The sequence below is a fragment of the Diabrotica undecimpunctata genome, chromosome 5 (genome assembly GCF_040954645.1).
Source record: "Diabrotica undecimpunctata isolate CICGRU chromosome 5, icDiaUnde3, whole genome shotgun sequence".
Lineage (NCBI taxonomy): Eukaryota > Metazoa > Arthropoda > Insecta > Coleoptera > Chrysomelidae > Diabrotica > Diabrotica undecimpunctata.
In genome coordinates, this window is record NC_092807.1 from 109855628 (window position 1) to 109881053 (window position 25426).

The 25426-nt window shown below is 33.6% G+C and overlaps 1 protein-coding gene across 4 annotated transcripts in view; it reads left to right on the plus strand.

Moving 5' to 3' along the window:
- The window catches only part of Camta (Calmodulin-binding transcription activator), a 1863487-nt gene that overhangs the window by 1826187 nt on the left and 11874 nt on the right, over window positions 1-25426 (plus strand). For all 4 annotated transcript variants that reach the window (XM_072532541.1, XM_072532543.1, XM_072532542.1 and 1 more), the window contains 3 exons: window positions 7713-7876; window positions 9204-9385; window positions 13081-13411. In XM_072532541.1, the coding sequence (XP_072388642.1) occupies window positions 7713-7876; window positions 9204-9385; window positions 13081-13411 (677 nt within the window). The remainder of the gene's footprint in view (window positions 1-7712; window positions 7877-9203; window positions 9386-13080; window positions 13412-25426) is intronic.

Below are 25426 nucleotides of genomic sequence, written 5' to 3' on the forward strand. Positions count from 1 at the left end.
AAAACGGAACATACAATTTAATATATGTCTGATTAAACTGCATTTGAAATAGTGGACCAATATAAAACTTGGACAAAAATAAATCCATACCCGGTGATAGATATTGTATAAAATATCGTTCAACTATCTGTCTCCTTTAAAGGAAAGAGGAGCTTGCCTAATAGTCGGAGAGAGAGCCGAAATTTTGAACTGACCAGTAATATGACATTTCTCTATTGGAATATATTCATTGTAACTGGGTTAAGACTTTGTCTTACAGGCGGACGCCCCTCGTGGTACAGGGGGTGGCTATACAGGGATGAAGTTGTAATTTTTTTCGGAAAAATTAACGATCGATAATATGGCTGAAAATTTGCCCAGAGTAAGATCTTGGTATAACTAGACGAAATCCCAAAGGGCGGACGCGAGAGTGGATACATAAGGGGTGGCGGACAGGGATGAAATTGCAATTTTTTGGGGAAAAATTAACGATAAGTAATATGTCCGCCATTTTCATGGCTCATTATTTAGCCCCTAAAAACTCTAAATCCAAAAGAGCTGACAGCTGGGTTGGTACAGAGAGCCATAAAACGGGGTCAAATGTACCACCTGCCTGCGCATTTTAGCTCTCGGTAACAATTTTCAAACTGATTTTATTATGATATTTTTATACCGATTGATTTGAAAATTTGTATGCTCATTTCTGTTACTATTCTGAAAAGCGTCAAGTAGAGTTTTCCTCAAAATTTTCCAAAAAAATTTCCGTAAATGAAAATTTTCGTAATTTTTTAAGGTAAAATCTAATTTGTAGAATCCTTTCGATTTTCTGTCAGTTATACCATGAATTTTTCCAAAAATTTTCAAACGATTTTTCCGATAAGAAAAAAAAATTTAGAAAAACTTTAAAAATTTCGTCATTTTCCTCACTCTCACTGATGTCATCACATTCATCATCTTCGTCACTTATCACTTTCAATAATATCACATTCATTATCTGCTTCATTTTCAATTACTACTTCTCGAATTGATTCTGGCATCTGAGGTCCACTAAACCATTTGAATTTATATGTTTCATCTTCAAACTCCCAACCATGTTCTTCAACAATCAATTCTGTTGGTACTTTTTTTTGAGCATTTGTCCAAATATATGAAATATAATGGGCTCGCAGTAGATGTTGGTGTAATTCATCTTGACATGGTAGTAAGCTTGAAGCATCGAAATTGTTTAGTTTTTTTTTTTAAAGGCTCGTTCATATCATGCACCTTATACTGCCGGTTAAATAGTGAAAATCTGACATCGTTTACTTTTCTTTTTGGAATTGTTCTCGTCAGTCCTGTTCCATATAAGTGACATATGAAAGTTTCTAAGGTTTCAAAAACTTCATTACAATCGAAGTCAGTTTCACCAAGTTGGATAAAAGCATCTTGATACTTATTACATTTAGCGCATGCGTCTAGAATTACTGATCTAAATGGAACGCGCATCATTATTATTTTAATATTTTAAAATAATAATGATGCAAAATGAATGTCCAAACAGAATTTGTAAAATTATAATTAAGTAATGAAAAAAAAATTCAATCAATTTGAAAGTTAAAAAAAATATTGAAAATATCCAAGTACAAAGTAAATTTCAAAACTTAAAAAATTGATAATTCCACTATTAAATTGATTTTTATTAATAATTATTTGTAAAATGTTAAAGGAATTCTACAAATTGAATTTTACCTATTGATAATTAGAAATAATATATTTTGTATTTGATTATTAATGTAATAATAAATCAAATTTTTCTTATATCTGAACAACCATTATTTATGCAATATAAATTTAAAAACATTTATTCAATTAAAAATTAATTCGTAAAATATTTCACTCTCGCGTCCGCCCTTTGGGATTTCGTCTGGTTATAGAAGATCTTACTCTGGGCAAATTTTCAGCCATATTATCGATCGTACATTTTTCTGAAAAAAATTATAACTTCATCCCTGTATAGCCACCCCCTGTACCACGAGGGGCGTCCGCCTGTAAGGCAAAGTCTTAAACAAGTTACAATGAATATATTCCAATAGAGAAATGTCATATTACTGATCAGTTCAAAATTTCGGCTCTATCTCTTGGACTATAAGGAAGCGAAAAGTGGTTTGACAGCATAATAACTGCTTGTGTAGTCTAGTTTTCACAGAGATTCTAGGCAACCTATTTGGGTGGAGTTTTGACTTGTTCTTGAATGAATTCAGAATCCAGCATCCCGCTGAATTATTGGATTTTTATAATATAATTATTTGACAACCTTTTGTTGGCCAACCACCTAGAGCGGAGTTGAGCCGAAATACATTGATTTCGTATGTTCCGTTTTAAATTCGTTCAATCTGTATAGAGTGAGCATGTAATGGTTGGAATAAATTCGTTGAACACGTGATTTAGGCAATGAGTAAAAAAGCTCAGACACTTCGATTTTATTTTTTAGTTACACATTTTTTGCTGAATTCATATTTTTTATGAGTAATCACGGTTCGAGTTATGACGTCATTATCATTTTTTAAGGTTAATACCTTATTTTAAAACTATTTTCGAAAATATTATTATTCGATTATCTTTTGTATACGAATATTATATTTTTTTTATGTTGCTTATGTCACATAACCGTATGTTCAAGAAATAAAAGATATTCTACTTATATGTAAACGTAATTTTTAAAAAATTGTAAATATGATTTAATAAATCTACAAACTATTAAATTAAATACTCAAATTGCAAATTATTAGCCTCTTGACAATATGCAAGACGATGTTGAAACTGTTTCCAAACATTATTAAGGATATCAGCATTAATTAAATTAATTTCGGTCCTAATTTTTTTTAAGTTTATCTATATAATTAACGTAATCTTTAGACTTAAGGTAATTCCATAAGAAAAAAATCTAGAAGGGAAAGATCAGGAGATCAAACTGGCCGCTCTAAAAATAGCTTCAACACTATTAAAAGTCCTCGTCTGCTAATATATCTACTACGAAAAACATTATTTAGGTGCGTAATGCGGTGGTGCTTCAGTTTGTTGCTAGCATAGCGACTATGACATTCGTATACAAAAAGATGCGCTCTTTTCGATAATAGTGTCAAAATAAGGTACTACTATTTACCATTTAAAAAACTAATAATAACGTCATAACTAAAACAGTGATGACGTCATCAAAAATATGACTTCAGCAAAAACTGCGAAGATGAAAAAAAAATCGACCTGTCTGAGCGAATGGCTCAATTAAGCGTTTAACGAATTTATTGAAACCTTTAACGTGCTTACCTTATAATTAACTTAACAGGAAATTTAATTGAGAACAATTTGATCTATATAAATTTTTTTCCATAGATATAATAGTTCCGATATATTTAGCATAAAAAGTTAAAAAATAGAGGAGAGTAGTCTTGATTTTTGTTCTAAAATTTTCCCTGAATTATCCACTTGTTTAGCTTCAGTATGTTGACATTCTGGTGATAAACAACCGGGGATGTTTTAACAAACATACCAACTACAAAGATATCTCAAAATAAATTCGAATGTCTATCTATTGTCCTAGACAATAGTTATCAAAATAACTATATACGGACGTAACTACGCCATCTAAAAACGGGAATCCCGTTTAAAGACGGGAAAGATTTTTGTTTTGGTTCAGAGCAATGGCTATACCGTTCTGAGGAGACCTAAAGAGGTCGAAATACGTATAAACGGCTTGTCGCTGCCCTGTATCGAAACAAAAATCTAATACCGTCATTATGTTTTCTTACTTTACTCTGTTTGGAGTACCAAAAACTGAATTCACTACGAATTTTGACCATGATGAACGGCATGTGGAATACGATTCCCTTGGCGAGTAATTTATCAAGGTGTTTGCTTTACAAGTTTTAGAAAGCACAGTGATAAACATTTGAATTCGGTTTCGCCAGGTAGAAATCGTTTGATTTCTCTTTTTGTTTTAATTATAAAATGCTTCGAGTATTATCTGACTGTCGATATTGTCTTGATTAAGAGTATCTACGAAAATAGTACAGCTTGTAATCGACTGCATGAAGATACCAAAAAGTTTCAAAAAAAAGGTGGAATTAGACAGCGTGATACTATTTCCCCGAAATTGTTTACAGCTGTTCTGGATTATATGTTCAATCAAATGGTACAAGAGGGGCTAATATAAGAATTAATATAAATGGGGAGGATCTATATATATATATATATATATATATATATATACAAGGATTTCCACAGTTTTCACTGTATTCCTTCGCTCAACCGTTTTCTCCAATTTTTCCTGTTTAGCCAGTCCCCTTTCTGTAGGTTTCTTCTACTCATTGCTTCGTCCACCTCATCTCTGAAAGATCTTCGGGGTCTGCCTCTCTTTCTTCTTCCTATCGGGCTCCACTCTGTTATTCTATTTATCCACCGATTTTGGTCTGCTCTTCTGACATGTCCGTACCATGTTAATCTCTTCTGTTCGATGTAGTCTATTATGTCGGAGTTCATTCCCATTCTCCTCTTAATCTCCATGTTATTTATTCTGTCTCTTCTTGTTACTCTGCAGCTTCTCCTTAGGAATTTCATCTCTGTTGCTCTTATTTTGTTTTTGGTTTTCTTATTTATTGTCCAATTTTCACACCCATAAGTGAGGATACTTCTTGTCATGGTATTATATTTTTTTTTTCTTTGTTTTCATGCTGATGTTCTTATCCCATAGTACCGGGTTCAATTTTCGTATGCAGTCTCTTGTTTGTCCTAGTCTATTTTTTATCTCTTCCTCCGTTGTTCCTTTGTTTGATATTATGAAACCTAAATAATACTTATACTTGTCTGTTCCTTTGATTTGTTTACCTTCGTCTATTTCCAGCTGTTTTATTTCTGTATTCTCCGTTGTTAGGTATTCAGTTTTCTTTAGGTTTATTTCCATCCCATTCTTTGTATATTCCTGCTCCAGTTTTCTCATCATAAAACTGAGGTCATCCTCGTCTTGTGCGATCACTATTTGGTCGTCGGCAAAACTTAGCGTATATAGATATTCGTTCCTTACTGGTATACCCATTCCTTCGCACTTTCTTTTCCATGGTTTTAGGGTTTTTTCCAGGAATATTTTGAACAGGGTGGGGGATGTGGAGCAACCCTGTAGTAGTCCCTTTGTCGTCTTAAATGGCCTGCATATTCTATTGCCCGTTTTGATAGCTACTTCGTTATTCTTGTAGAGTGCTTTTACCGCGTTTATTAATCTTCGTGGGGAGGATCTAACCCACTTAAGATTTGTCGATAACATCGTTATAATATCTAATAGAATTCATAAAGCTACAAAAATGCTATAAACGCTCTATGAAGCATCAATCACAATTGATCTTAAAATTAACACCTCAAAGACAAAATTTATGAGCAACCTTGTAGTGAGCGAGACAACTCAGATTTAAAGGATAGGTCTCACATGGGCTGCCTTTGGTATATTGAACATTTTTAAGTCTAATATTCCAGTTTGTTTAAAAAGTTTGTTTTTAACCAATGGGTTTTACTGGTCCTTACATATGGAGCAGAAACACTAACTCTGACAGAAAGAACAATAAATAAAATAAGAGTTACACAACACGCTATGGAAAGAGCAATGTTAGTTATTACCATTAGAAATAAATTACCAAACCTAGAAATAAGAAGAAGAACAGATGTCACGGATGCAGTTAAAAAAGTAGCCATGGTTAAATGCGCTTGGGTCAGACATATTGCCAGATTGCCGGCCAGAAAGATTCTTGAATGGCGACCAAGACAAGAGGCCTATCAAAACAGAGAACGACCACCGACTAAATGGACGGATGATATAAAGCGAATCAACACAAGTTGGATGCAAGAAGCTCAAGATTGAAAACGGTAGAACATTTCACGGGAGACCTACGTTCAGCAGGGGACAAATATAGGCTAATTGATGATGACCAACTACAAACAACTTAAATTTTCAAAGAGCAATTAGGAATTTTCAATCCAATACAACGGACTGATCATTATTGAGTCATTAATTTTCACGTTGTCGTTGTTTCAAGTTACTTAAAATGTAAAGTTGAACAAAAGTATTATTGACTTATTTTTTTACCCAAAACTATGATGAACTATACAAACGAACAACATCAATAAATATAGGGTCTTAACATGCAGAAAAATAGAAAAAGAACTGGATCACAAATAAATTCAGCAAAGATTAAACCAACAGGTGACTTTCCTTACCTACTAAATGCAATGTAATATTTAAATTAGCGTTAGTTAGATCCGGGCTTCCCAAACTTATTCGTACTGTGACGCCCTTGGGACTTTGGCTATTTTTTTGCGACGCTCCCTCAAACCAACCCCCAGTGATATTTAAGAATTTTAGTACTAGCGTAGTAACAGGTTATAGTTATAACAAAAACACTATTTGAACATTTATATTTTTTATTAAAAATTAAGAACGAAATCCAAACATAGGCACATGGTTAATGTGAGGGATGTGCTTGCTTTTTTGAGCACAGGTTATGAAACCGGGGCGCCAGTTTGGAAATTTTCACTCTTATTTTTTTTTCTAAGTTTATATTTGACCTGTACTTATTTTTAATTACTGAAACTGCAGAAAAGCCCGTTTCGCATAAGTACGAAGTCGCAAATGGTAATAAAACCTTTAATGCAGCAGTGCTGATGGCATGATATTCATGAGAAAGTAAGCTCCAAAATTCAAACAGTTTGTCTTTGTCGTATTGAAGCTTTAGGCTGGAATCACAGGACAATTATGTCCGTTATTCTTCTTCCTCTATTGAAAGTGTCGATGGCGTGGATGACAGGAAAGAGTTTCTGATTCAGTCATATTACTCCATATCTTCGGGAAAATATTTCTCAAAGAGTTCGCTATTTCTATCGATTTTTCTTGTAGAATACGTTGTAAAGTAGGTAAACAGTCAATTTCTTTATCTTCTAATTTTATATTCCATAAGAGCAACTTCTGAAACCCAGTAATTTTATCTTCCAATTGCAGGATATGAGTATTGTTTCATCATATGATTTTGTATGTAGATACGTGTAAAATTCATTTCTTATAATCCTCACATATATTTGTTTCTTGTATATACCGTACATAACATATCAATTGAGCATCATCATTACTATCAGTCGCCTCGTCCAGTTGAACGGTAAATAAACCTGAAAGTTTTCCCACAATTTGCTCATTAATATTTTTTGCCGTGTCGTGAATACGGTGACTAACCGTATTGTTTGAAAGAGCTACATTTTTTATTTCTTTAGCTACCGATTCTCCAATCATTACTCCGATCGTACGTGGTTTTTACATTTGGCAACGCGCTAAGCTACCATGTCAGAGGCGAACAATGCTTTAGTAGGAATTGATGCTCTTGAAACCAAACCCTTTTTCTGATGTTTTAGCTCTCGCAATTTTCTTACAAAAAAATCTCTTGGCTTACCTTTATTTTGTTTACCTAATGGTTTATTAGGAAGCACACTTTCAGCCGCTAACAGTTTGTGGGACGATGCAGCGACGCCCCAGTTCGTCGCGACGCACAGTTTGGGAAGCACTGAGTTAGATTAAAATTTTATTTTAGCGCTAACAGGTATTATTATTTTTGATTAATTATTTTCTTTATATATTATCTATCCTCTTTACACTATTGATAATGACTAGGAAATTATGATTTAAATTATTTATTTTTTTATAATTTAAAATTTCTTAAATCTTTTAGAACGAAAGTGAAGAAATGATGATGGACAAAAGTCCGTGTGCACCGGATAGTTTACAGGCAACTGATACATTATCTGATGTTTTCATGGAACCATTGCTAGACCAATCTTCGTCTAGTTTCGAGTCTACAGAATTCAACTTTGAATTTTCTGATAATAACTACAGGTTGGTAAAAATGTTTTTCTATCCATAAGTGTATTACTAATGGTAATAAGTATTATAATATTAAACTGCGAGGCATAAGTTAGGGATATAGCTAAATATTAAATAAATCATAATACAACAATTATACCACTGTATAAATCAACTAAGTCACTTATCTACATTAGCAATAAACAGTATTTTTTTGATTTTTTTATTCAAAGAAATAAATAATTAAATTAAATTAAATTTATAAGTTACTTATAGTTTACTATCCCATGAAACGAAGCCGAAAAATCACTTGAAAATCGAAAAATGACTGGGACATTTAAAAAAAAAAGGACATTTTTCATCCATTTCAATATTGTGAAAAAACTACGCATTCTAGATAAAAACGTTCAACGGACGACTTTCTTGAAAATACTTTCTTTTTAAAATGAGATTTTCCAATTTAAAAAAAATTTATAAACAAAAAAGTTATTGCAAATTAAAACCGAAAAAGCATGTTTTCAATTGTTTATAAAATTAATAAAATAAACAATAATTTAAAACATTTAAAACACATTTCATATTGTGAGTTTTTATGTAATAACTTGCCGAAAAATCTGATTCATCTGAAAAAAACTCATTGCACATATCATGAAGAAAATGTCCACAACAATGGAAAATGTCCACAACACTTCTTGCGACAAGTACAGTCGATTCCAGTTTTTCGCGCCATAACTTGTTTTCCTACGCGAATAATATGGGCTTGGCCCTTAACTTTAGCCTTTTTAATAACTTCACTTTTATACAGTGCCCGATTAATAATACCTTTCTTTATTTTCCTTTGTTTATTTTCAATAATGACACTGGCTTTACTATCAGAGCTACTCATTTTTGTATAAACAATACACAATGCAACCTAATCGTACTAAAGATAATCGTCAACTGGTCTAGGTCTAGGAAACTAGGAAGGTCCGCGACCGTAACCACTAAATCGCATGTCCGGCGCCCGCAGTTTGTTTCGAAAACGCCACATCTCCGGAGAAGTGGCCTTTTCGAAATAAACAGAGAAATATGCCTGTCAAGATTAATAGTAACGAACAACGGAGATGTGGCGTTTTCACGTGTAATAAAGCTTAAAGGATATTCTGAACAAAATGGCGATATTAACTCATTTTGTGAAATTAATGGAGATGTGCCCATTTCGAAATAACCGATTCAATTTGTAATAAAAGACGAAGAATACAAGTATAACAAAATAAAATTGAACAATAAAACACAAGTATAATATAATAGGAAGAGCAAAAAAAATTAAAATAATAAAAATATAATATTGTAGAACGTTTCAAATATATTATATTTTCAGATACTACGATGTTAGTACGCCATGTTCTAGTTTGAGTCCAGCTTCTTCCAGTTGTTTGCAGTCACCTTGCTCCTTTACCCTTGATTCTCCATCACCACCACCTACCACGGCTGATTTTTGCGAGTTCTTCCAAGCTTCGGGGTCCGTCTTTGAAAAAGATTTCTCCAATTTAACATTATCAGGTGAGTAAAGTTTCATGAAAATATCGCAAAGCATCAAATTGTATTCAATCGTATTATTTTGGCAATAGACTGAGAAATCAGAAAATCAAATTAATTCTATAAAAAATGCCTGTATACATAAAATATCTAATACCCCCTAAATACTTATATACATATATTCAAAAAAATGCTATACGATACTATAAATACACTCATGGACACAAATATCGAATATTTTGTAATTTTCCAATTTTTTTTTTGTAGTCACTATTATTTTAAAATAATTTTAAACTACTGATAATAGTAATAGTAGGCTGATGTACTCAACTGGTTTGAAATATTTTGACGTTTATTCAGTGGTTAGTATCATTCGTACATTTTATCATAAAAAACCTTCTTGTCGTTAAGGAAAAATCCTACTAATTCGGTTATTTTTAGTTTGGTTTATTAAGTTTAATTAAATATTGTTATGACTTACACAAGTATGCCACCAATTCGACACTGCGATGAAGCCCAAGTAGCACATATTGTAATTTTGTACGAGGAGGGATATCCACAAAAAGGTATCACACGACGTCTCAGCACAACTGAATCTATATTTTCGAATACTTTAAAAAGGTACCGCGAAACAGGAAATTTTGTACGAAGGCCTGGTCAAGGACGTCCAAGGCGCACAACCGCAATTGATGACCGTTTTTTGGTTCTTAATTCTACACGAAATCGTTCATTGACTTCGATGCACCTCAAAAATGAGCTATTAAATGTTAGACAAGTTAATGTGAGCTCACAAACAGTTAGACGAAGATCAAAAGAAGCAAACTTAGAGCCCAGACGCCCCGCCAAATTTCCATGTCTTCTCCAAAATCATAAAGCTCGTCGTTTGGAATTTGCAAGAACACATATTTAGTGGAATATCGACAACTGGAAAAACGTTCTTTTCACTGATGAGACCAGAATTCTATTATGGAAGCCAGATTGTCAAAACTGCGTCTACAGAAGAGTTGAAAAACGATTCGCCAGGTGAAGTCTCGCCCAGACCGTTAGTTTTGGAGTTGATGGCATAATTCTTTGGGAAGGTATGAGTTGGGATGTACGTACCGCACTTGTGGAAGTGATTGGACGGATGACTGGTGATTCTTACGATTAAAACATCCTGCAAGATCATCTTTTGTCATATGTTGGTTACATTGGATACGAAAGATTCACGTTATTGCACGATAATGCTTGACCACATGCCGCTGCCATAGTGAGTAATTTTCTTGACGAGGTTCAAATTCGAAGATTGGATTGGCCACCGTTTAGTCTAGATTTAAATCCAATAGAGCGCATGTGTGGTCAACTAAAACGCAGCATACGACAAAGAAATCCCCTTCCAAATACGATAGAGCAGATCCGGCTTGCTGCACAAGATGAATGGAATGCAATTTCCCAAGGATATGTCCAAAATTTACTTGCAAGCATGCTGAGAAAGATGCAAGCAGTAATAAGAGCGAGTTGGGGGAATACTCGTTAATGATCATGCACATCTTTCAGTTAAAACGACTTGTTTAAGCAATTTAAATTATCATTTTTAAGTTTAGAGTAAAATAACCTTATTTACCTAATATTAGACATTTATTTTTTTCACAATTCTCTCCGTATAAAAATTTAAAATTTTTCAATAAACATTGTTAAAATAAATGACTTGATTGACCAGAATTAATTTAAAAAAAAAACAAATATTAGAAAATCCCAAAATATTCGATATTTTTGTCCATGAGTGTATATATACATAAAATACACAAGATCATAACTGAAATATACGGTACATACAGTGCTAAATAAAACAAATGAGCATTAAATCTGAGATATTTCCCGTTAATTAATACTGACCGCATTCCATATCTAAATCGTCCTCATCATCCGAATCATCTCCTATATTAATTTTCAACGGTTCAATATCTTCCTGCAAATTGTCTACCGCAAACATTTTTTCTTCAAACTTTCTTGACGTGGTTCACATAATTATGCCACTGCCCTTTAGATACGCGTTGATAAGCTGCTTTTATCAACCGTTCTACTGTTTTTTCTTTAAATACAACGTTGTTTGAAGCCACATACCTTTTCACTTGACTCCACACTATCTCAATCGGGTTCAACTCGCAATGGCAGTCTCAAAATCTTAACGTCATATTTTTCCACAATTCCAAACTTTTTCCACAGTAATAGTTAAGCTGTCACCATTTTTTAAGTTCAGATAATAGTTCAATACATTTAACACCACACGTTTTACTTACACACTAAGTGTCATACCCTGTTTGAAATTCACGACAGATGTAGGTACTTTTATTCGCTTGCGAAAATGAAATAGAACTGAGCTTTCATAGTTTTCACCAAGTTTTTGGTCTTATGACTTTGGTCTTATGGTCTTAAACAACTTAAAATAATCTGCTATACAGACAACGCAATACTACTCTCTCAAAGTGAAGATGATTTGCAACGTTAGTTGCACCAATTTAATATAACTGCCAGAAAATTTAACATGTTAATTGACCAAAAAAAAAACAAAATGCATGGTTGCAACAGCAAATTTACTCAGATGAAAATTGGAGCTGGAAGGTCAGATAATAGAACAATTGATGGAGTTTAAATATCTAGGCATCACATTATCTAGCTACGGAAAGCTCGAAACTGAAATGGAAGATCAAGTGAATAGAGAAAACAGAGCCACAGGCTGCCTGAATGAAACAATATGGAGATATAAAAATATCGGGAAAGAAATGAAAGGCAGAATTTACAAAACAGTCATCAGACCAATAATAACATATGCGGCAGAAATACGACCTGACTTAGAGAGGACAAAAATGATGTTAGAAACAGCACAGATAACAACAGAGAAAAATTGATGGTAAGATACTATGGGACAGAGCTAGAAATACAGATATACGACGTAGATGCACGGTGGAGAACATCAAGAACTGGGTAAGAAGTAGAAGAGTAGAATGAAACGATCACATAAACCGAATGACAACAAATAGAGTAGTAAAAACGGCAAGAGATGGTTAACCAATAGGAAGACGATTAGTAGGAAGACCACGAAAACGATGGAACGATAACTTACAGGAGGCACATTGAAAAACAGATAGTCATGTCTACATAAAAAGAAGAAGAAGAATAAGTTTTTGGAATAATGGCCAGTATCCAAATCGACAAAGAGACGTATGTGCTTTGCGTGGACAATGGGGATTCGCTTCTCCTAATGACATTATAATGATCTTTATTTCCCAAAGAATGTGGTTACAATGGAAGCTATTGAAAATTGATAAATATAGATAAGCTATCGACAATTAATTTTTGATATATTTTACTTTTTTATAGTATTTTTCTTCATGTTATTGTTTAGTTCGACAATGTAACTCCCTTATTTATACATCAATTGTTGAATCATGCTGAGTTGAAACGATAATCATAGTCTTTTATACAACCGTAGGCAATTGTTGTGTACGCGTATAGTCCAGTACTATGATTCTTAAATCCGGTCCTGATGCGCCGCTCGGGCAAACCGGCATCGTGGTCGGCCGTAAGAAATACATTGCATATTGCATATCTTACCTGTACTGCATTCTAACTGTGGCTTCTGCTATAGTTCCTATGTAGAAATTTAACAGCATCCTTACAATTTTTAACTGTTTAAACTTTTTATCTTTATCCATAATTAAACTTCTTTTCCATTATAGATCGTGAGCAACGAGAATTATACGAAGCGGCTAAAATAATCCAGAAGGCGTACCGTTCCTACAAAGGGCGTCAACAACAAGAGCAGAACAAAGAGCGGGCTGCAGCTGTCGTCATCCAAAACTATTACAGGCGCTACAAGCAGTACGCTTACTATAAGCAGATGACCCACGCGGCGATGGTGATCCAGAATGGCTACCGATCGTACTGCGAGCATAAAAGGTTTAAGAAAAGCCAAGAGGCTGCCGTGTGCATTCAAAACTATTACCGAAATTACAAGGAGCAGGGGGGTAGAAATAGTAGAGAGGGGACGCCTGCTACGGCGGGGTTAAAGTAAGTTACGTTTGGGTTACTTGGAGAAGGTATTTTTAATTGGTGGTCTACTAACAGGTAATTTAAAAACATGCCTTAACTGTCACTGATAGTAAACATAACAAAAATGCGACTAATTACATTAAAGTCATTAAATAAAGTCATATGCGACTAATTACATTAACTATTGGAAAAGATTAGAAAGATCTTCTATTTTATTTTATTTTATTCTCTTGTATTTTAAATAATTTGGCATGTTGCTCTTGAAAATGTGTTGAATTGGTTTATTCATTTATGGGTTCTTTGATTCGTTCCAGAATAATCCACGCAATTATTTTTCTAGCGACAAGGTGATTGGTCTCCAATTGTCCAATTTTCCAATTGGTAATTTTAATATCATTCCTTCGTATCATGCCTTAGGTATATTTTCATCAGTCCATATTTTTTTCAGTAATAGGTAAAAGATATCTACTGACAGGGTTAAGTGCGTCTTCATTGATTCTGCTGATATTCCATCTACTCCCGATGCTTTATCGTTTTTTAAATGGTTTATTGCATGCCTTAATTCGTTTTTCGTAAATTCCTCTTCATTTATGTTTAACATTTTGTTACTTTCTGTTTCTTCTACAAATATAGTCAGTTCAATCTGCACATCGTACATTTCAGCAAAAAATTAAGTTCATCTTTCTGCTACTTCTTTTTGTCTTGTAAGTATATCTCATTCTTTCCCTTTTACTTTTGTTTTTTGCTTATTTGTACCTCCTTACAGACTTTTTACTTTTTATTATTGCGTGTAGCGTCTTGGTGTCGTGTATTTAGGCTGCATCTTCTGCAATTTGTTCTATGTAGAACGTGTTGTCCAATCTAGCTCGATTTTTAAGGTTCCCTGTTTTTTCTTTGTATTTTTCCTCTAGTTTTCTTCGTCTTATGGGATTAGTGGTTGTGATTAATTTGGTTTTTAATTTTCTTCTCTCTTCAATTTTTGTCTTAGTGTCCTGGGTTATCCACGGTTTATCAGTGCCTTTTTATATTCAATTGTTTCTATTATTGAGTTCATGTATGCATTCTTATATATTCCTCATATGTACTCAACATTAAACTGTTGTATTTGTGTTAGGTCTCCTACATGTCTTTCTAGCGTATTTTGGTATCCTCTTATTATGCCCACATTTTTTAATTTACTTGTGTCAATTTTTTTTTATTTGTCCTGTACTTTGTTCTCATGCTGATTCGTATCTTTGCCCTAAATAGTTCATAATCTGATGAACAATCTGCTCCTCTCATTGTTCTCACGTTTTGCAAAGATTTTTTTCATTCTTTGTAATAAATATACCACTTCATATACCTAAATCTGTGTAGAAAAAAGTTATAGAACGGTTTTGGCAAAAAAATAGAGAAAATGTGCCAAAAATGGTGTGAGTAACAAACTTTGAAAAATCGTATCTCGGATAATATAAATCCTCGACTTCTGTCAAACGTCATTGTTGAAAGGAAGGATATAAGGTTTTTTTCTGTGACGCAAGGGGGTATATCTATACCCCCTGGAAAACAGGTTTGGGCCAAAAAGATAAATGCGTTTTTTCTTGTTTATCTTCTTAACGTGCCCCATCTCTACGGACATTGGCGATCATCATGGCCCATTTGACTCTATCTGCAGCAGTTCTGAAAAGTTCTATTGACGATTTCCCACTCCATTGTCTCAGATTCTTCAGCCAGGACGTGGACTTTCTTTATAGTGTTGAGTATTTCTTTATTTTTTTCCTTTTTCGTAGCGTTTCCGCATTTGTTATGTGTTGTGTCCAAGATATTTTCCACATTTTTCGATGACACCACATTTCAAAGTTAATGAGTTTTTCTCTATCGACTCTGTAATTGTTCATGCCTTAACTCCATACAACAGGACAGAGAAACACGTAGCATCTCAATACTCTAGTTCTAATTTCGATGTTGAGTTTTCCATTGCATAATATTGCTTTCATCTTATTAAAAGCACTTCTAGCTATCTCAATACGCCGTTTTATTTCCGTCCTCCTATCTCATTCTTCATTTAGTTCGCAACCTAAGTACTGATATCTGTGCACCCCGCCTAAAAGTTTTCCTTTAGCATAAACACTGTCTTCCTCAATCTTGTTCTTGCTTACCACCATGATTTTTGTTTTATTTGTATTCAGTGCCATTCCATACCTTTTGCAGTATTGGGAAATGCGGTTAACCAAGATCTGTAGTCCTTCTCTGCTGTCCGCAAGGAGTATTGTGTCATCTGCGTATGTAAGATTATTCAGAAGCAGAAGAATTTATATAATAAATATGCCTTCATTTACGTCTTCTAATGCGTCTTTAACAATTCTTCTGAATACATATTAAAAAGTAAAGGGGAAAGCACACATCCTTGTCTTACTCCGCGATTTATAGGTATTTCTTTTCATTTTTGTTGGTCTATTCGTATTATGGCTTTCTGATATCGTATAGATTGGCAATGATTCTCACGTCTTCGTCATCTAATTCTGTGTTCTTCAGTATTTTTGCCATTCTTCGGTATTGTACGTTGTCAAAAGCTTTTTCGAAGTCGACTAGACATATGAATACGTCGCAATTGACATCTCGACATCGTTCGATTAGTGTTTGTACAGTAAATAATGCTTCTTTGGTGCCAAAACCTTTTCTGAATCCCAATTGGTTTTCAGCTATTCTATCATCTAGCTTTTTATAGATACATTCGTGTATCACTCGTAAGAAACTTTTAGAATATGGTTCATCAAGCAAATTGTCCTGTGCTCTTCACATTTCATTGCGTTTGATTTTTTGGGTATTGGAATAAATATTGATATTAACCATTCTTTCGGAATCTCTCCCGTATAATAAATGTCATTAAATAACTCTATTAGTGTGCCCATATGATTTTTTGTTAATATTCTTAAGATTTCTATATTTCATTTGGTCCCATGGCCTTTTAATTTTTTATACGTTTTAGCGCTTTCGCAATTTCGTCTTTGGTGATTGGTGGCCCATTTTTTCCTCTTGGTTCAATGACCTCAATTTTCTCGTCGTCTTCGAATAGCTCTTTTATGTATTCTTCCCATCTGTTTATTTTATCTGTACATTCTTCCTATCTGTCTCTTTGATTTTCCGGTGTATGTTAAAACTGTCATGTTGTTTATCTAATTTTTCTATTTCTTCACACTTTTCTGATAGCCACAGTTCCTTAGCTTCTTTGATTTTCTGTTTGAATATTTTATTAATTTTTTTGTACTGTTGTTCGTTTTTATTCTTGTGTGCCCTTCTTTCCGTCATCAGTTCTTTTATCTCTTGTGTGATCCATTGTTTATTTTTAGATGATGTGTCTTCTTGAAGTTTTTGTTTTGTGATATTTCTCAAGATCTCCTCTTCTTTCCTCCATTTATCTGTTGTTGTCAATGCTTTTGCCTTTCTACTTCTTGAACTTTTTTGTGCACTTGTTCTTTGATTTGTTAGTATATATCAGTTTCTTTTAGGTTTTTCAGATTGATTCTCGGTGTTTTGGCAGTTGTTTTTAACTTTTTTAACTTAAGTTTCATGTTTGTTAGAACTAGATTGTGGTCACTTATATATATTATATCTGCTCCTGGGTACGCTTTAGCCGATATTATGGCATTTCGGAATCTTTGATTTATTATTATGTAATCTATTTGGTTTCTTATTATAATTTTACCATCATCTCTAGGTGCTTTCCTTGTATATATTCTTTGGTTTGGGAGTTTATACCACGTGATTTTGATAATGAGTTCGTTATCTTTCCAAAACTGAACTAGACTTTCACCTCTTTCATTACGTATTCCCAGACCGTATTCTCCTACTACTTCTCCATCTCTTCCTTTCCCTACCTTCGACTTTAAGTCACCTAAAATCAAATGTACTTCTTCTTTTTTAGTTTTATTGAATGTTTTGTTTAAGTCATTGTAGACGCTGTTTACTTCTTCTTCTGTGCTATCAAATGTTGGTGCATACACTACAATGATGTTTATGGTGCACGGTCCAACGTTTAATTTCAATAGTGCCATTCTATCCGTTATCGGTATGAACCCTTAGACTGATCTTTTGATTTCTTTGCTGATCACTATTGCAGTTTTGTGTGTTGTTATCTCCGGAATAGTAAAACACGTAGTTGTCTATGACACTTCTGCCGTTGTCAGGATATCTTTCTTTAAGCGTCTCATTTCTTGTGTTAGATTATGGGCTTTTCCTTGTTGGTACAAACTCCGCACGTTCCAAGTGCCTATTTTTTTCAGTGTATTTAGTTGGATGGTTGAACTTGTAGATGTTTTTCTCAATACATCCCTGGGATTTCGCTTGTTGATCGCCCTGTGATCTTTTAGATTTGTTCCTCTTGCCGGATCTCGCCTTCCGATTTCCGTGATCAGTAATGTCTACTGGTTTGGTTTTGTTACCATTGCAATCATTGCCATGATGATTGTTCTAGGGATATCTTTAAGGATCTTTAATGTAGTAGTCATCCCATGGCTTTCCACATCCTTATGCAGTTGGTTACTTATTTGTAACTTCTCCGCCTTAGGGGTCAATTTCTTAACCCCAAGAGAAGAGAATGCCCTGCCGCACTTGTCCGCCCGAAGCCGTTGGTCAATAAGTGGATGATTGTTTATGGCGGCAATCGTTCGGTGGAGTTTTCGCCATATCTGGCTGCTCTCACTTAGTTTAGCCTGCAGACCAATGCAGTTGCCCGGGGCGTGGCACGTGGAGCCATAAGTGAGAGTTAGTTGTCTTCTGAGGACCAGATATCTAGAGCCATCTCCCGTCCATGACGCTCGATATGGTCGTTCCGATAAAAGATGCTACCTCTATAGCACAACTCTACACCACCCTTGTTTATATGCTTCGTTTTTTGAATATATTTTTGTCAAGAAAACTATTATTGACTTTAGATGGTGACAATTCGTCCGAAAATTTAATTTTGAATACCTTTTCTGTAAATCTATATTATGTACCAAAAGGGCACATAATTCACCCTACTGCCTAGGGACTAATTCACCCCTTTCGCTAAAACGCACCCATTTAAATGAAACATTGTAGTTCCCTTTCAGCCCCATTTTTTTGTCACCTCGGGGGAACAAATAAGGGTCTAACCACCTTCTGTTGTCTCCGGGTGCTCTGTAGAGGGCTTCGAATATACTGTCGAGATCTCCTCTACTTAAGTCCATTTTCGGGTTATGGACTTGGAAAATATTTATCTTCGGTGTCTTGCCTTGAAAAAGGCAAGATATTTCTTACATGACAATTTCTTCGTCGAAATAAAACACCGAGTTAAGTTGAAACAATTCTCAGCCACAGAGTATGGAAAATAAATGCAGGAAGCAGAGCCCCGCGAGCACTAAGCTCTCGGAGAGCCCGTGAGTGACTGACTTGGCTGACCTGAGAATCGCCAATATTTATGTGCGCTGTTCGAGCGATAAATAGGGATTTCCAGGTCAAGAGCCAATGGGAAAATTCGAGGCGGGGCGATGCGCATCGAAATGCGTACTCCACAGACTATGGCATTCGATGACATTTTGAACATAATCAATAACCTATGTGGGTATATTACGAAATTGAAATATTTTTAAATGACGAAATGGTTGTTGGTGTGAACACATATTCATGAATGTTAGGGAAATAAGTTTTCTACTCACAATCCCTTATATGTTTTTATTAAAGTTTAATAAATACCTATAACGGATTGTGAGAAGACTTATTTCCCTAACATTCATGAAATATTTTTATTTTTGGAATAAGTTTTTGTTTTTATATTTATCTATTATTTTTACATAGCTAAATCACATCCCTACTTGTGTTGGTTTTTTTATAGCTATTTTGAGTTGTATAAAGTTTTAGCATTAAACATATTAAAAAAATATTATATTATACACGATTATGCTTTTATTTGCTTATTAACCCTGTTTATATATAACAACCTGCCCTCAATGTGTTTGTCTTGTAACCCCCTGCTCACATCGTTTGTAGTTTTAAGTGTACATATTACTCGTAACTGTATTAATATTTGCATTTGTTAAACAGAGCCGTAAGTTTATTAATATTTAATTAAAGATATTCTGAAAATGATATACATACCTGCCTGGCATATAGCAATAATTTAACATATAAGGACTTTATTACTGTAGACAAAGCAAGAGTAAAGGGAATGAGAAAAAAAGGAGACAGGTGAACAACTATTTGAACTTATTTAGATTTTAAACACTTAAATAATTAAACGATGCGATAGAAAAAGAAATTTTAATTACTAAGTATAATCATCTATTAAACAACTAAAAAACTATGCAGATGATCTTTTGATCTACACTTGTCGCCGAAATAGCCATACAAATATACTTAAAGTGGTGTATTTCTCTTGAAATAAAAAACTGTGGCGAATACCCCGCTCCCCATTATTTAGTCAAATTTTGGAAAATTCAAATATAATTAAATATTTAGGAATGACTTTTAATTCAAAGCTTACGTGGAATAACATCCTAGAAAGCCGTTAGCTTTTATTGTCTAAATCTCCACCCTATACATCAGCACTGAGTAACTTAGCATTTCACAAAACGGTACCGTACCGCTAAATTATGACTTGTTGCTAAGCAGTCTTCTCATAGTCATAAATGATGCTCTTGCCTGTTCAATTCTGCTACGTATGTCTGTGTCTAGGTCAAGGTCCTTAGTTATTCCGCTGCCAAGATATCTGAACTTAGACTTGAATTATCTTAGACCTTTCTCTATTGTGAAGTGCTGTGTAGTTTCATTCCCCACTTTTACCGACGCTGTTTGATTTAAGTAGAGGCACTTAATGAATCTTAAGTCATTCTGGTTTAATATTATACCTTGCAGCTGTTTTATTAGCTTTATATGTTTGACACAGTCCAACGCTTTCTGGCAATCAATGAAGCCTATAAAAACGTACTTGCGGCGGTCTCTGTATTTTTGAAGCAACACAGTCAAACTCCCAAAGTAAGAGTTCACAACCAGAACACCCGAGATATCAAAATACAGAGAGAAGTCCGCCAGGGTTGCGTGCTGTCACCACTACTCTTCAATATCTACAGTGAAGCAGTATTTAAAGAAGCGCTCTAAGATTCAATAAAAGGTATATCTAATCAGTAATCAGTAATAATGACGGATAAAAATGATTTACAGAATGTAATGCAACGCATTAATGAATGCTGTCATGAATACGGACTAAGGATGAATTGGAAAAAAACTAAATGCATAATCATGACTAAATCAGCAATCAACTATTGTAATTGGAAGTTGAATTCCCACATTTTACTATGGAAGTCGCCTGACAATATCCGAGGAGTTGGAATTTGATTCATCATTTGCTCTAGTTCTCATTTATCAATAACTTGATTTGGAGGAAATTATTTGCTGCTATATTTAGTTCTTTTTTAACCTAATTATTATGTACATACATTAAAAGTTATTTTTTTAAGAAAAACAAATGTACTTTTTTAGTTTAAAAAAATCATTTTTGAAATTGGTTTCTTACAAGCATATACGCGCAAGATTTGTTCATGATGAAAGTGTTTTGAAAAATTCAGTTTGGCCGTACACACCATTAAGATTCCATTGTATAATCGTATTTGATGGAGTCATTATTTTTGAGAAGGTTGTATTCGTATGTCTTATTCACTTTCTAGTGTTTGAGCTATTGATATTTTCCTCATCATTCCTTAAGTTATTAATTCAATAGTGGCATATGCTATACTATACCATATCTGCAGTTGTTTCGTGGGTGCTTATTTGGTTATATCTTATTCGCTGTCCTACATATCTGAATCAGCAACATCCAATTGATTGTAGAAAATACTATAATTGAGAGTGTGGATGCAAATACTTAGGAACATGGATAACATCAAATGTAGAACAAACCAAATGGTTATAAGGTTAGGACTACGCCTAAGGATGCTTCGGTGTTGCGTATTCACTACTCTTCTTTATGGCTTGGAAGGATGGACATTAAAACAAGTGCATCTGATAAGTTGGCTGCCTTTGAATTTTTGTGTTACAGAAGAACCCTACGAATAACGTGGACTCAAAGAATGTTAGAAGTTACTAGAAGAATAGGAAATAAAGCTGAAATAATATTGACTATCAAAAGAAGAAAACTTGAGTACTTAGGCCATGTGATGAAAGGCAAAGATACTCACTGTTGCAACTGAGTATGCAGGGTAAAATTAGAGGAAAGCGGCATGTAGGAAGACGAAGAATAACGTGGCTTAAAAACTTGAGGGAATGGTTTGAATGCAGTAGTGCAGAACTCTTCAGAGCGGAAGTCAATAGGATCCGCATAGCCCTGATGATTTCCAATCTTCGATAGAAGATGAAACTTAAAGAAAAAGAAGTGTAGAAGTAAACACACATGTTTGCACTGAATTGAATCAAAATATTTCCCCTACATTGTTAGAAAAGTGGAGGAAATAAAGAAACAATAATCTAGAATGACTTATTCTCGAATTACCTATGAATTCATCAAATTTACTAAAACGTAGGGAGATACATCGTATACGGATATGGCATAACAAAATAACAAATAAACGTCTACTAAAGAAAAAATAGTTTGTTCATAACAAAGTATCCTTTTGTAGTATGTCCACTGTTCCAAATTAAGAGACAAGAAGAACAATGTATTGCACTGAAGTGCGCGTAAATTGGTGAAAATATTAATAAAATTATTGTGACTACCTCTACTGACCTTTTATATTTAATGTGATATTTCTTGATAAGAAAAAGAAATACAGGAGTGTAAAAATATACATAAGAATATATGCTAAAAGTAGAAGAATGTAATTATAGGAAAAATAAACAGAATTATCTTCAAGAAACTGTCAAATGTCTCAATTAGCCTACCATGAACAAGCAAGAAAAAACGCCTGAGCAGAAGAATATTTATTTAAAAAAATAATATATAATTTCTTCTTTATTCTTCTTCTTTAAGTTCCATCTTCTATCGAAGGTTGGAAATCATCATGGCTATGCGAACTCTGTTGACTGCCGCTCTAAAAAGTTCTGCTCTACTGCATTCAAACCATTCCCTTAAGTTCTTAAGCCAGGATATTCTTCGTCTTACGAAGACGAAGAATATCCTACCTCTTCTTTATTAATGTAACAAAAATAGTTTTGTGTTATTTATAAACAATATGTAACTTTACGGCTCTGTTGCTAATTTTTGAAAATTTTAAGGCAACATATACTAGTTTGTCGATATCGTTTTCGTAAACATATTAAATTGATTTTATAAATCATTAAAAATTATCTCTGTGTCAGACATCCTCCTTTTATAATTTTTCAGGTTTAATGTAGTGTGTTTAAAGGAACTTTAAAGAATAATATATGAACAATAAAGTTATGTCTTCCTAATTTTGCTTATAGTAATCATTCCTTCTGGATGCCGGTGACAAGGAGATATATGTACTTACTTTCTCATCGATTTCTGTCAGAAAAAAAATTATTAATTACCATATTAAATCACGAGATTGAAGTACGCTTCTCTAGGTTCAAGTATGGGGCTGGATACCCATAATATTTTAATTTTCCTACTGTATATCCTACTTATCAAATTCTTAATAACAGTATATTTTTATTTATTTATTTTTTATTCAGTTTGTTTTTACAAGGCAATTTTTATTGTAAAAATATTGTGAAGAGTGGATCTTCTAGCTCTAAATCCTGCTTGTTTTTCTGAATCTTTATCGTTGATGTTTTTTGCTATTAAGTTTCGTCTTTTTGTATTTATTGAGTTGAGTCAATTTTCAGAATTCACAATCGCTTCAGAATTAGATGTTTAGTTCTTATTTTGCGTCCTATTTTCCTAGTCTAGTAATGTCAAGTCTTATAATGTCACTCTTCTAAGAAAGCTTATTTTCTTCGAATAAATAATTAATATAATTTACCTATGGTCGATATTACTGCTATGCTTCTGGAATTTTTTGGATCGAATCGGTTTTTTCCTTTTATATGTATTGAAAGGATTAAAGGATTATTTTAGGATTAATACTTAGATTTCTTGCCATTAATCTGTACCCCATAATTATTGCATATTATATTCATATATATATATATATATATATATATATATATATATATATATATATATATATATATATCGAGAAAAGGAGTACGACCGTCAGTCCAATATAAATTAAGGATCACTCAGAAGAGTGGTTGGTTTTTTCGGTCAAAAGGTGGAGAAAAAAGACAAAGTTGATGGCTACTTCATCTATTTATTGTCGTCTTCAATAAATAGATGAAGTAGCCATCAACTTTGTCTAACCACACTATCTTCATTCTTGATATGATCTTTTTGAAAACATCACACGGTCTAATTAGAAAATCCACTTCTACTACTTCTATTCTTTTTCTATCTTTTTTCGTTATCTGCCAAACTTCTACCCCATAAGTCATAATAGGCTCTACCAAGGTTCGATAGATTGTCAATTTCGTTTCTTGTCTAATTAATATCTTTAGACCGTAGTAGAGAGTTTAGAATTTTCACCGCTTTTTTTCTGCTGCGTTCTGTTTTTAATGTCTCTTTTGGTAGTGCCTTTTTTAGATATTATAGATCCGAGATATTTATATTCATTGCATGTTTTTTGTATTTCTAATTTCTACCTCTGAATCTTCTTCCTTATCTCCTATTTTAAGATACTCTGTCTTTGACATATTCATATTGAGGCCCCATTTTTCATATTCTTGCTTTAGTTTTCTAAACATGTAGTCCATGTCTTCCTCATCATTCGCTACGACTACCTGATCATCTGCGAAAAATAAAGTTGTTAGACATTTACCATCGCCTATGTCTATGTCTATTCCCATTCCGGATACTTTCGGAGATAGACAACATCCTTGTTTAAGCCCCTTTGTTATTGGAAATGATTCAGATATAAAGTTTCAAAATCCACAAGGAAAATAATTCCTGTAGCTGGCTGTATACCACGTATAACAAAAGAAGTTAGTCTTTGTATGTGAGTATATTTTATTTTATAAAAACCCTTAAAAGGGCAACATTAAAAGCACGAACGTTTTCGGAACAACTGTTCCATCATCAGGTTAAAATACCTAAAATAAGTATAAACCATTTAATTACAGCAAACGTGGTTTAAAATTTTGACTAAGGTTAAAGAAACAATAAAATGGTTATACTTACAGGTTACCATGCCTGAGCCACCAAAATATTTGGGTAAAAACCCTTTAAAATGAAATGTGTTACCAAAGATTGTACATGATGTTGATAATATTATATGATGTTTAATATTTTAATTAGATTTTACTTCAGGTAACATACACCCATGCTTAAGTGAGACACAGCTTCCGGACACTGGAACTCACTTAAGCATGGCATGGCTTTTTTTATATAAAGTTTCCTTCTTTAACGACACTTCTTACATTTTTGTATATATTCGCGATAGCATCCACATACTCTCTACTGAGACCTACTTTCGTCAATGTTTGAAACAGTTTTTTTAAAGGTACCGTATCGTATGCCTTCTCTAAATCTACAAACAATAGGTGGGTAGATAGGTTCCTTGCCTTCCGTTTTTCGATTACCTGCTGCAGAACGAATATACCATCAGTGCACGATCTTCCTGCACGAAATCAATTTTGTTCTTCTGTGTCTTCATATTCTGATTCTATTCTTTCTTTTATTATTCGACCGTAAAACCTGCCCACTGAGCTGATAACAGTTATTCCCCTATAATTAGAACATTTGCGTAAAAGAAAATATTCATATCTTCTAGTAAAATTTTAAAATCTTCCTATGGTTTTACTCACACTGGAGTATCGTCTCTATGCTGAATGTTATTTATCACTTCTCCATTAATGACTACTCCTTCATTTGCGCTTAATAAAATTTTCTGTCAAATGTGGTTACCATAGACGTTAAACCACAGTAGCGACATTATACATCCATGTTTTACCCGAGTCTTATACTTATTTCGTCTAAATTTTAACCTTCTTTTGTTATACATAGTTGCTCTCTGATTCCAATATAAATCCAGGATTATACGCAGA